We start from the raw sequence: 12,501 nt of genomic DNA on the forward strand, positions 1-12,501 counted from the left end.
CACACTGACTAAAATTAAAAAAGTGAAAAAGCATAATAGGACCCCTTTAATATTATCAGGCAACCCAAACCTGTTTCTTGATTTGAAACAATATCACTCATTAGAACATGCAGAAACTAAGCAATTATTTTTTATATTAAGATATTTATTTTGTCAAGGGAAATTAATGGTCTGGTTTCTACAACTTTCACTTTGGAGCAAAAATCTGTCTTTAAACTTGAAAGAAATAAAGATTTGACATTTATCGTGATAATTATCGATATCGACTGATATGAAAAAAATTATAGTGATAATTTTTTTGGCCATATCGCCCAGCCCTACCCTTATTGTAGATGGATGCACGGAAGAAGACAAGAGTAAGAAGTACAACCAACACCAGTGAATGCAGTTTTTGTCAGATCCCTTGTTATTCTTAATTTTGACATTAATTTTAATTTTTACACCAGACATATTGGTTCAAAATTATCAAAAATCGGTTATCGGTCTACAATAATCGGTATCGGCATCGGCCCTTAAAAACACATATCGGTCGCCCAGTAATTCAGAAGACTAAAAAATGCTTCAGCATTCGTTCCATAGTTTCGTCACATTTCAAGCAAATCATTTTCCCAGTGGGCTTTTGTGTCATCTTTTTGTGCTCACTGCAATAATGATTTCTAGGTAGTGGAGAGGAAAAGAACGCCAGCAGAGATCCGTGAAGAATATGAGCGACTTCAAAGAGAGAGAGAGGAGAGGAGACTACAGCAAAGGACCAACCCAAAGGTTTGACCTAATGCGTTCAATGCAGCAGCCTCTGTCATCATTAATACAGGTCTTGCTGATTGTTCACTGTCTCACTCAGGGGACAATAAGTGTGGGTATTGATGCGACAGACCTCTTTGATGCCTATGAGGAGGATTATGAAGAGATCTCTGGTGGTGGTGGTGGCGGCGGCGGCTTACCGCACGTTGAGATCAACAGGATGCACATATCCCAGTCAATAGAGGTACAGTCCTTACATCATGTTTCTTTTAATGTATACTCTCATAGACACAACACTGTTCAGAAGAATGAGTCTGTAAGATTTCCTTTTGAAAGAAGTCAATACTTTTATTCAGAAAGGATGCATTAAATTAAATGTTAATGTTACAAAAGACTTCTATTTCAAATAAATGCTGTTCTTTTGAGTTTTCTGTTCTTCAAAGAATACCAGAAAAAAAGTATTATGTCTCCACAAAAATCTTAAGCAGTACAACTGTTAATTCAATTAAATTCAATTCAAGTTTATTTGTACAGCGCTTTTCACGATACAAATCATTGAAAAGCAACTTTACAGCAAATTAAGCTTCTACAATATTTAGTGGTTAAGAAGTAGGCTAGCTGATGATTATATAAATACGTTTTTTAGCAACAAATCTGCATATTATAATTATTTCTGAAGGATCCTGTGACACTAGAGTAATGGCTGCTGAAAATTCAGCTTTGTCATCATGGAAATAAATTAGATTTTACAATATATAAGAATAAAAATAAAAAAATACTAATAATATTTCACAATATTGTGGGTTTCACTGTATTTTGTTTAAATAAATTCAGCCTTGGTGAGCATGAAAGACCGCTTTAAAAAAGATTTTTAAAAAAACAAAACAAAAAAACATACTAACTCCTTGTTATGAGGTTATGATTGGGCACAATGCAAGTGTTTACATATAAATAGGCTTCCTGTGTATGGGTCAATGACATGATGCTCTTTTTTTTTTTTTTGTCCTGTTGTATTTATTAATGTATTTAAAAATGCATTACTTACATACAGTGAATACTTGGTATTTCATGCACACAATTCTCTGTATTTGTTTGAAACACTTTTTGAAAAACTTTGAAAAAATATATATGTGCGTGTGTGTATATGTAGAATTAATAGTGTAAATAGAATTAATAAAATATAATAATATTTAAACCATCAAATTCAAACTTAAAAACAAAACTTTTTCAGAAAAAAAAAACATGAAACCAATATATAAAAAAGCACATTTCAAAGAACTTTCTAAGAGACTTTTATATATTGTGGAAACACTTATAAGTCATTGACCCTGATCTTAATACAGTCGTAAGGCTTATTTACTGTCCATCTCTGCTTTCATAGGCCCCTTTGACAACCTCAGACACAGCCATTCTTTCTGGCTCTCTCTCCACACACAACGGCAATGGAGGAGGAAACATAAACGTGGCCTTGCGACGAGTTACCTCAGCTAAGGGCTGGGGAGAAGTAAGTGCTTTCAGTTAATGCTTTACATAATAGTTGACTGGATTATCATTTTTGCTGAGCATGTAACCGTACATGATTCATACATGTTTAATACAGGTTGAGTTTGGGGCAGGAGACACACATGGCCCTCTCTTCGGGTTGAAGATTTTCCGTAACTTGACTTCACGCTGGTGAGTACAGCACATCTCTGTGGTGTTTGAGTAATTTAGTTTTATTATTATTACTTTATTTATATTTGTAAAAAATAGTTTTGACTGTTTTTATTGCAAGTTGCATGCTATTCAGTGTATTGTATACTGAGATATATTTGTGTTTTTTAGCTTCACTACGGCTCATTGTGGCATGCAGTTTTCATCCCGTGGTATACGGCCGGGTCTCACTACTATGCTTGCACGCCACCTGGACAAAAACACTATGGGTTATTTACAGTGGCGCTGGGGAACTCAGTCTTCCATGAACACCAGCATCGTCAGGGACACCAAAAGCAGTCATTTCACCTTCGCTGTGCAGGTCAGTTGCTGTTATGCACAGCACCCCCTGATCTTTATTCCAGTGGGGGGTTTTTTCAACCATTGTTCATTATCTTTTTTGTATTGACATAGTTGGGAATTCCACATACATTTATCATGATGAGCTACCAGTACAAATTCCAGGATGATGATCAGACCAAGATCAAGGGCTCTGTCAAGTATGTATCTGTGGATGCTGCCTTTGTTTTTTTGTGTTTTACATAGAGATGTCTTGTAGGGTTTTTTTTCTGGCTGCATTTGCACTTTTAACCAAAAAGATGGTTAGTTTAAACAGGTAGTTCAAAAACGTAGTAGAATTTGTCAGCCAATATTAGCTTTGAGTATTATTATGCACAATATTTTAAATAATGACTTATTGATAAAGTTGTATTTGTTTTTGTTTTTTGGACATTATTCATTCCATTATTTTTGGTGTAATCGAGGAGTTTTATCTAATTCCTTATCATTGTTATACTTTATCATTGTGCTTAATTTTTTGCTTATCAAGCACCCTGTTTGGCACAGATTTTATCTTTACTTTTTGCATGTGTAAACCGCAAAAAAATGGTTTGCATCAGTTTGGATTAAATCGGATATGAACTTTCTCTGATCTCTAAATGCTTAATGAGTAATGAGTAATTATATACATTGAGAACCACATATACATTTTGAAATGCACCTTTCCTCATATTTGTACATCCTATTTTAATCAGGTACAGTCTTTGGTTCGAGCTGTAGTTAAATTAGGTTAGCCATGTATTTTTATTTGCATATTTCACATTTGAGATCAAATATTATATGGACTTCCTAGGGTTCACAGACTTACTGTTAAAGTCAGCTGGTCTAAATAATGTAAATAAACAGGAAATCGGTGTATTTGTCCTTGCAGTATAAATGCAGCATCTGTGTCTGATATCCTAGATTCAAGGGCTGTGCAATTAATCGCATGTGATTGTCATGCTCATCTCGTCAGTAAAGCTAGTTCCATGATTAGTAGTAAATCTCCATCACCTGCTTTCAGATGGTGCGGCATTTACTACACAGAGCCGTAGTTCACTGACAAGCTAGGCAATACCGTGTTCATAATCGCAGATGAATCGCATTCGATTATGAACGCAATATTGCCTAATTGTCAGTGAACTACGGCTCTGTGTAGTAAATGCTGCTCCATCTGAAAGCAGGTGATGGAAATTTACTTCTAATCACGGAACTGGCTTTACTGACGAGATGCGCATGACAATCGCATGCGATTAATTGCACAGCCCTACTAGATTCTGTATTCATATTACCTGCAGTTTATTCGTGGCTTATGATGATCACTACCAAGTGTCTTAATGATTCTCATTTTTCTGTTTCTAGCCTTTTAAAATAACAGCACTTGTGTTGCAGGTCAGGGTTTTTCGGTACGGTGGTGGAATATGGTGCCGAGACTAAGATCAGTCGCCACAGTGTCCTGGGCGCTACCGTCAGTGTTGGAGTACCTCAAGGCGTCTCTCTCAAGATCAAGTAAAATGCATTTGATCATTTTGATGCTGTTTCCCAATAGAAGTTTTTCAGTAGCTCTGAAATCGAGGTGGTATTGTCTATTCCAGGTTGAACCGAGCGAGCCAGACGTACTTCTTCCCCATTCACTTAACAGACCAGCTTCTACCCAGCGCTGTTTTTTATGCCACTGTCGGACCCCTTGTGTTCTACTTGGCCATCCAGCGGCTAGTTATCAGACCTTACGTTCGTGCTCAGCAGGAACAGTAAGCCATTTTAGCTGATTAAATGTGCAGAGTCATAGTGACATTCTCCACCTGTTTCATTTTGTTGTCTTTTATTGGCCAGTTGACTTTCCAACACTCTTCTCCAACCTTTATCCCTTGTGAGTCTGGAAAATAATAGACTGAAATCCATTTAAATGGCTTTGAAACTGTGAGTAAAAGAGCAAATGAGTAAATTAAAATTGAACCTTTCGTCTTTTGTTTAGGGAGATTGAGAAGCAGCGGGAGAGCTCGGCATCAGACATTGCCAAGAAGAAGCAAGAGGCAGAAGCAGCTGTGAGTTCATAATGTCTAAATACACTGCAAATAATTTATAAAGCATGGCCGTTTAAAGTGGTCATAACTTTCACGGCAGGCTCTTTGTGTTCGGAGAAACAATGAGTTAGTGTCAGGCTATCGTTCCAATCTGCACATCAGTTGCTGTGCCAGGGTGATAAATGTGTGCCTTCACTATGTGCATATACAAGCGGTCTTATTTGAAATCACTCTTTTCTCTAGGTTCTGCTGATGCAAGAGTCTGTGCGTAGAATTATCGAAGCAGAGGAGTCCAGAATGGGTATGACCGCATAACTCCCGATAGCATTGGACATGATTAAACTGTGATTTGAACTTTCTGCCAAGTGAGGTTTGGTGACTCGGTCTTCTTGTGTACCAGGTCTGATCATCCTCAACGCCTGGTATGGCAAGTTTGTGACAGACAACAGCCGGAAGCACGAAAGGGCAAGGGTCATTGATGTGACGGTGCCTCTACAGTGCCTGGTGAAGGACTCCAAGCTCATTCTCACAGAAGCCTCTAAGGTAAAGCACAGTTATGCTTGCTTTGTAATTGGTTTTGGTCCAAAAGACAAGTAAAAGATGAGAGTAGAAAGTTATTAGAACAGCAATGAATTTTTAAAAGGATTTATCTAGTTTTTGATGTTTCCTGTAATGTTTTGTTAGTGCCTTCCAAAGCTTCTGAAATATTAAATGTATTTTTGGTATTGCTGTACTGAAAGAAAAAAAGAAAAAGAAACTGCAAATGACAGGACACAAGAGTTCAAAAGTTTGAGGTTAGCATGATTTTTCTTTTTTTTTTTTTTTAAGAAAATTCTTTCAGCAAAGATACATTAAATTCATTAAAAGCGACAGTAAAGACGGTTATAATGTCACAAAAATTTCATGTAAATGCTGTTCTTTTGAACTTTGTTCATCAAAAAAGTATCAATTTCGACAAATATATTAACCAGAAGAACTGTTTTCAACATTGATAATAAGAATTGTTTATTGAGCCCTAAATCAGCTAAATGTTTTTGACTTCTTTCAAAAAGTTTCAAGTCTTACCAACCCCAAACTTTTGAACAGTAGTGTATGTTTCCTTAATATCCAATAAATATTGACATTTTAAAAATGTTGTAGTTTTGAAATGTAGCTTAATGCTTATAAAAAGAAAAAAGAAATGAAAAATGTCATTCTCAACATATTGGCCATAGTGTTGCACTCTAATAGTATTGTATGAAATGTTTAACAAACAGAAAGATAATAAAAACCAAACTCTGAGAAAACTGAACTGCTGCACCCCTAAAGTTAAATGCTGTTGCAAGCATTAATTGGATGTTTTTGCATGAATGTCTTCAGGCTGGGTTGCCGGGCTTCTACGACCCCTGTGTAGGTGAGGAGAAGAGTCTGAAGATGCTGTATCAGTTCAGAGGTGTGATGCACCAAGTTCTATGTGGTGACACAGAAGCACTCAGGATACCAAAACAATGTGAGTATGCAAACCAAACAAAACAATCTGCAGTTGATTTAGAGCATTTATTTTAATACATAATATCTTGACTTCATGATGGCAAATACTTAATTGTGTTTACCAGCAGTAAAGATGAATGCTATTCCCAACTGTAATTTAAAATCTCATGTTCTTTTGTCTTTCCTCTCCCTTGTAGCCCACAGGATTGATAATGACAGTTAGGAACATGTATCTCTTGAGCTGAAAGGGACAGTTTGGACTGGTATAGACTGATGAGACACAGATGTTCTGGAGTAGTGCCCTGGAAACACTCTGTGCGCTTAAAAGTCTTCATATACCTATTTATCCTTTATTTTGTGCGGTTTTAAAAATTATTCTACATGATGTCTGTTTTCAAATTAGAACATTTAATTTGCTGAATTTCCATGAATAAAAATACCCTTTCCCAGAAAAAGTTAAACAAAGGCCCCCTTCCTCAAATATGGATCCACAACGGTGCCTGTAATCAGCACTCAGCAGAAAGAGCTATTTTACCCTCATTACATCACAGAGAAAACATTGCTGCTTGATCCTACTCACTGAATCCCACAGGAGCTGGTGTAACCCAGCTGTCAGCCTTCTTTCTATATCTGACTTTTTGTACCACCAGCTTCCAAATAAATGATCTTGCAAATGTTCAGGATGCAAAGCATGTTCTTAGTAAAACCCTGGCTGCTTAATCATTTGCATTATTTTTCTCTTTCATCCCAATCCCTTGAGTCTAATATTTGGAGGCCCACCTCTCGTACTTCACGTCTGCCAGCAGTTTCATAGGAATTGAAGGGGCCAATGCACACAATATGCCGGTACTGTCTATTGCGTGCTGGTTGAGGAAACAGAATGTGAACTGTATACTAAATCTCATGTAGGGCTAGTCTCCCACCTTGTGTCCAAAGACTTGAATAGCAGTGGATGAAGGGATAATAGTGGAATGTCCTCTGTTTATATTTTAGGCTCAATCTCCCTTTATCACTGCATTTTAGTGCCATAATTCATACATGGAAGATCTAAACCCCCATTACAGTCTTTGGTTGATTAAAACTTTTTGTTGCCTTTTTGGTATTTGGGATCTGTATGCAAGAAAATTCATTTGTCGTGGTAAATGATTAATCTTTTATTTAAAAGACTGGCTGTATGGATTTTTTTTTTTCCTTTTTGAGAAGTATAATTTATATGAAATGTGTCCATTCTGCACACTTGCCATTTGAATGATGTTAAAAAAAAAAGACAATCTATAATTGATGGCTGGAGTATCGGTTTGTTCAAAGGTGTTTGTTATACTTTATCTAATGGCCTACCATTTGCAGCAAGTATAGACTGTCATTTTTAAAATAAATCATCAAGGAACAATGGAATTGTATATTGTGTTTGAATGGTGTACATGACTTTTATTTTAAAAATAGAGCAAACTTTACATAATGTTTCCTCAAATGTTTTAAGCAGGTGACATTTTATATAATTTAATCAGTAACTTTACAATAAGGTTCTATTTAACATTAGTTAACTACAGAAGTTAACATGAGCTTAAAAGCATTTAATAATCATAGTTTGTGTTAATTTCAACATTCATTAGTACATTATTAAAATCAGAAGTTTTATCTATTAATATTTAATAGACCTGAGCTAGCATGTACTAGCAATGAACTTTTATATTTTTATTAACTAATGTTAACAAAGATTAATAGAAGGAACCTTACTGTAACATGTTACCATTTATTCTATAAATGTTCTACAAAATCTTTGGGCAGAAAATCTTTCATACAAGTCAAAACCAAAGCACAGTAAATGTACGTTTTAATTGGACATATCTGTCCAATTAAAGGTGCTGTATGTAAGTTCTTGACTCTACTAAAGCATAAAAATACCATAATATGTTTGCAGGCATTTAAGAAACATGCTAAGTCCTGAATTTAGACTGCAATACCTAGTTCAACCACTCGGTGTCAATCCTACATACAGCACCTTTAAAGAAAAAAACTTGTCACTTTTGCCCATTTTCAGGAAATACATTTGTTGAACACATTTTCCATGACCAAAAGGCTTCCTTAAAATTCAAAGATGTTTGTGCAACCCGAGGTCTTCGTTACTGTTTGACTAGATCTCTGAGCCACTTTCACACTGTATAGGGAGCTGTGAATGTCTTTGGCGATGTGTATGTCTATATCTGAGTTGTCGACTCAAAGTTAGAAGTTCTCTTTGAGTATTTTGCAGTTTAAATTTCATTATTTTTTATCAATCTGCATTTGGTCTGCAACCTTTTCCGTAGCCAGCTGTTGGCATCTAAAACATTAAACAGACGGTCTTTGGTCGTGAATGGATCCAAAAGAGCATAGGTGTGGTCTGTGGCAGCTAAATCCTGTTTAAAAAAAAAAAAAAACATTTAATCCATAACTATTAATATATACACACCGAAATATGAGAGTAGACTGTAAGATGAAAGATTGACTTTTGTGGTTTGACAGTAAGCCTCTTCGTTGCTGTGTGAGTGTTGAGCATCCTCATGCATCTCTTCAGTGAAAGGAGGCGTCCTATCAGGTGCAGTACCATCCCATTTATCAGCAGCAGATTTTAAAGCTCTCTTCAGCCTCTTCCTAGAATTACTTTGCTGACGGCACAAAGATGACAGTGAGACTAAGATGAAAAACACATTTTGTATTATTTTTTTCATCTATACTGAGACCTTATTTACCTTTGTGTCCTGAAGTGGGACTGCAAATAGAATTGGCACTGCGTTCCACAACAGATTTTTACGGTTGCCCAAACCACTGAAACAATCTGGGGTGAAATGAAGTGAACAGATAACCATGTGCTTCATTGGCTGGAAGTCGTGAAAGTCCAATGTTATCTAACCATTGTTTCAGAACCGACGGTTTACTGAAAGGGAACCTGACGAGGGATAAAGGTGAAACGTCTTGCAAAATACATTGAGGGTGTTTTTAATATCATCTTGACATTGAGCTGTCTATCATTACCTACATGTGCAACGAGATTTCAGGATTTTTGTTATTGTACCTATTTGTGCAATTAAATGCAGAACAACTTTAGGCATCTTTGCCCCGAACAAAGATGGCGCTTATCAAAAGCCCCGCAGTGTCTCAAACATGAACATGATCTTTGCTGTATTATTTTATATATTCATTATATTACAATCAATAAAAAAGAGACAACTCTGAGATAACATTTCCTTATTCACAAAAACAATCCTTAAAACGAGATATATTTATTTCAGTTATGTTTTCCGGTGATTCCCCACCAAGCTTTTCAAAATAAAAGTCCTAGGTGCACCTCAGTTAAACACTAGAAATTCATAAAAGTCCTAAAAAGGGACTTTGTTTGGAAACTCATTTAAGCAAGATTTCTTAACCCATTTAATATTTCTGGCAACATTTATGATTTATAAACATGGTTTTATAGTCAACTATAAATAAAAGAGTGGACTTCATGTGAAAATTTTACATGACTGGTTAAGAGACATACGGTTTTTTTTTGTTTGTTTGTTTTTTATTGCTTAATGTACGACATACGGTTTTTAAGTCGCACCAGAAAGATGGTTCTGTCAAAGCTCCATAAAAGTATGTAAAACATGTCAATACAGCTACCATATTTAAAACATGATTATTTAATTACAATCCTTATTTAACTAGAAAACTATTGTTAAAATTGGTTAAGATCCATTTCATCAACGGCACGTATTGTATTTTCATTTGCATGTAGGACTATTTACTTGCTGAGGCAGTGTTTTTTGCTGTCTTTAATTTAAATAACGCTTTGATAAGTGTGAGATTGTTTTGTGTTGTAAAAATCCACTGAGAAACTTTACAAAGCACAAAAAACTATAATTCGAGTGTTTTTATGTATGTGTCGTGCTGCCCAATACGAATCACGTTTGATCTCGCCGCACATAAAATGGGCGTGGCCTCATCCCGTCAAATGCGTCGGATGAGCCGCGGCTGTGGGAGCGACTGAAGAAGAGGGGGATGGGGAGAATTGTTTTTGTGTTGCATTCCTGCAGTGTGTTTGACCTTTGACCTCGTTGTTGTGTTCTCCTCGTCTTGCATTCCAAACTGAGGACTTCCTGCAGTATGCCAAAGGCTGCTGGGGATCGCCTGTTCTTCGCCCAGTCTCTGTTTACCTCTATTTAACCCTCGAGACGTTACAAAAACTCTCTGGAACGCCGCCGCTGCAATAACCGATCGCTTTTTTTGGGGGGCGAGCAGTTTTACGGAAACGCGTGCGTGTTTGAGCAGAGCGACTACGCAAGTACTTGAGGCGAAAGGGAATCAAAGACCTGTTTGGTTTTGCAGCTAGCCTAGCACGCTAGCGGGCTTGCCGTATATCACGCACACGTTTCATATCCGCTGCAGAAATCCGCACCCGCGCGACAACGCTGAGGAAATGAAGGACAAACAGAAGAGAAAGAAGGAGCGCACGTGGGCAGAGGCAGCTCGTATGGTAATATATTAATTATTTTAATTAAATTGTAGCGGTTTAATTCCTGTGCGTGGGGTTAGGGGTGTTGTACGGGAGCCGCGAACAAAGCTGTTGTCGGGTTGGACACATGCAGGCGCCGCCGCTGCTGTTTGTGTATCTGTAGGCAGTGTGTGATGTTTCATAACCCGGCTATTACCTTTGAGTTCACATGGCTCTTAATCCACGGTTCCTGCACTTACCCTGTCAACATAAGCATTACATTTCTAGTGTTTGTGTCCCATTTGAATGAAAGAGCCCTCGCTGGTAGCCTAGCGTATTAACGGCTCTGCCTGTTTGACCCTTTGTTTGCAGGGCTTCTTTTAGCAAGCTGAGTAAAATGCTGAAAATACCCATTATGGGAGCTTTTTCTGTAATTAAATATCATTTTTAACAAATGTGTGTCTTAAATGCTCATTTGTACGTCTTGTTTGTTTTAAGCAGTGACTATGTACAAATGCAGTAGGCCATATTTGTATGTTTCTGTCCGGTTCGTAATCCATTGATCTTTCTCAGTTTTGGATACTAAACAAATACGATTATTATAAGGGGCAATAAGCAATTTAATATTTCATAGCAGTATCAAAACATTCATATGTATACAATTGATTTGTGTGGCTATTAATATGTAAAGACTAAACCGATATGCATCTGCTTTTGTGATATTAGGGTTTCTCCTTTATTCTCCACAGTGGTGGTTCAAGGGTGTATAAAATCGGTCTATCATGCATATTGTTGCATATTAAATGTAATTTATACATACTGTGGTTCATATTTCTTGGAAGATGCTGTTCTTAGATGACCTGCATCATCCTAATTTCTTTGTTGCATTTGGTGCAGATTAAATGGAAAATGTGTCGTGGTCGGTGTTGTTTCACACAGTGTTGCAAAGACTAGCATTTAAAGGGTTAGTTCACCCCAAAATGAATTAATTACTCACCCTCATGTTGTTCCAAACCCGTAAGACCTTTGTTCATCTTCGGAACACAAATTAAGATATTTTTGATGAAATGTGAGAGCTCTCCGACCCTGCATAGACAGCAACGCAACTGTAATGTTCCCAGGTCGGTCAACGTTGTAAGGACATCGGTAAAACAGTCCATGTGACATCAGTGGCTCAACTACAAGAATCTTGGGTACTATCCCTTTAAGAAAGAGATATACCTTTTCATATATCTGACCTCTAGACCTTCATCCTAATGTTGTCATAAAGAACTTTAGTAGAAACAAACGTGTATAATCTGAGACCGTACCAGACCTTATGTCAGATACAGTGTATCAGACAAAATAAGCCTGTGCAGCTGAATTCATAAACCCGTTTTTGCTTCGTCTATGAAAAATGGTTTGAAAAAGTGGTTAGAAAAGTGGTTTGTGTCGGGTCTTTGTCTACTTTTCTGGGTGATTTTGGCAGCTTTCACTCTTGAATTTAATCCACCCAAACAGCCCAGACTGTCTTTGAATTTAGTAACTTTTTTTTTAGTTTAGCTCATGGTTAGTTTGAGATAAAGAGCAAGAAAGGTTGGATGAAGGTACAGACCGTGATTAGGGCTGTGCGATATGGACAAAAAAAACCTATCGCCATTTCTTTGATCAATTTTGCGATTTCGATTTTAATCAGGATTTTGACACACAGACATGCTTTACAGTCATAAATGCATTCAGTGTGCGTTTGAAACATATTTCCAAAAGAAAACCAATTAGAGCTTTATCAAGAAGCTGTAACATGTCTCTAGAACAGACATAAGGCAA

The 12,501-nt window shown here is 36.9% G+C and overlaps 2 protein-coding genes and 1 pseudogene across 4 annotated transcripts in view; 2 read left to right on the forward strand and 1 right to left on the reverse strand.

The window, feature by feature from the left end:
* The window catches only part of LOC107756372 (dnaJ homolog subfamily C member 11-like), a 15,887-nt gene extending 8,232 nt beyond the window's left edge, over nt 1-7,655 (forward strand). Inside the window, exons 4-16 of the mRNA XM_016573422.1 lie at nt 661-762; nt 842-985; nt 2,123-2,245; nt 2,342-2,415; nt 2,566-2,755; nt 2,848-2,933; nt 4,144-4,260; nt 4,347-4,502; nt 4,727-4,796; nt 5,019-5,076; nt 5,176-5,318; nt 6,135-6,264; nt 6,443-7,655. Coding sequence (XP_016428908.1) covers nt 661-762; nt 842-985; nt 2,123-2,245; nt 2,342-2,415; nt 2,566-2,755; nt 2,848-2,933; nt 4,144-4,260; nt 4,347-4,502; nt 4,727-4,796; nt 5,019-5,076; nt 5,176-5,318; nt 6,135-6,264; nt 6,443-6,468 — 1,419 coding nt within the window. The 3' untranslated portion in view covers nt 6,469-7,655. The remainder of the gene's footprint in view (nt 1-660; nt 763-841; nt 986-2,122; nt 2,246-2,341; nt 2,416-2,565; nt 2,756-2,847; nt 2,934-4,143; nt 4,261-4,346; nt 4,503-4,726; nt 4,797-5,018; nt 5,077-5,175; nt 5,319-6,134; nt 6,265-6,442) is intronic.
* A 715-nt stretch (nt 7,656-8,370) lies between these two features.
* Nucleotides 8,371-9,807, reverse strand: LOC107756345 (THAP domain-containing protein 3-like; annotated as a pseudogene).
* LOC107756373 (putative Polycomb group protein ASXL1) overlaps nt 9,168-12,501 on the forward strand; it is a 22,933-nt gene continuing 19,599 nt past the window's right edge. For 2 of the 3 annotated variants that reach the window (XM_016573423.1, XM_016573426.1), the window contains exon 1: nt 10,235-10,737. In XM_016573423.1, the coding sequence (XP_016428909.1) occupies nt 10,681-10,737 (57 nt within the window). In that variant the 5' untranslated portion in view covers nt 10,235-10,680. Of the gene's footprint in view, nt 9,188-10,234; nt 10,738-12,501 lie in introns of those variants that run through there. The other variant, XM_016573425.1, reaches the window with a different exon arrangement.

The sequence above is a fragment of the Sinocyclocheilus rhinocerous genome, unplaced genomic scaffold (genome assembly GCF_001515625.1).
Source record: "Sinocyclocheilus rhinocerous isolate Xijiao unplaced genomic scaffold, SAMN03320098_v1.1 scaffold712, whole genome shotgun sequence".
In the NCBI taxonomy this organism is placed as follows: Eukaryota; Metazoa; Chordata; class Actinopteri; order Cypriniformes; family Cyprinidae; genus Sinocyclocheilus; species Sinocyclocheilus rhinocerous.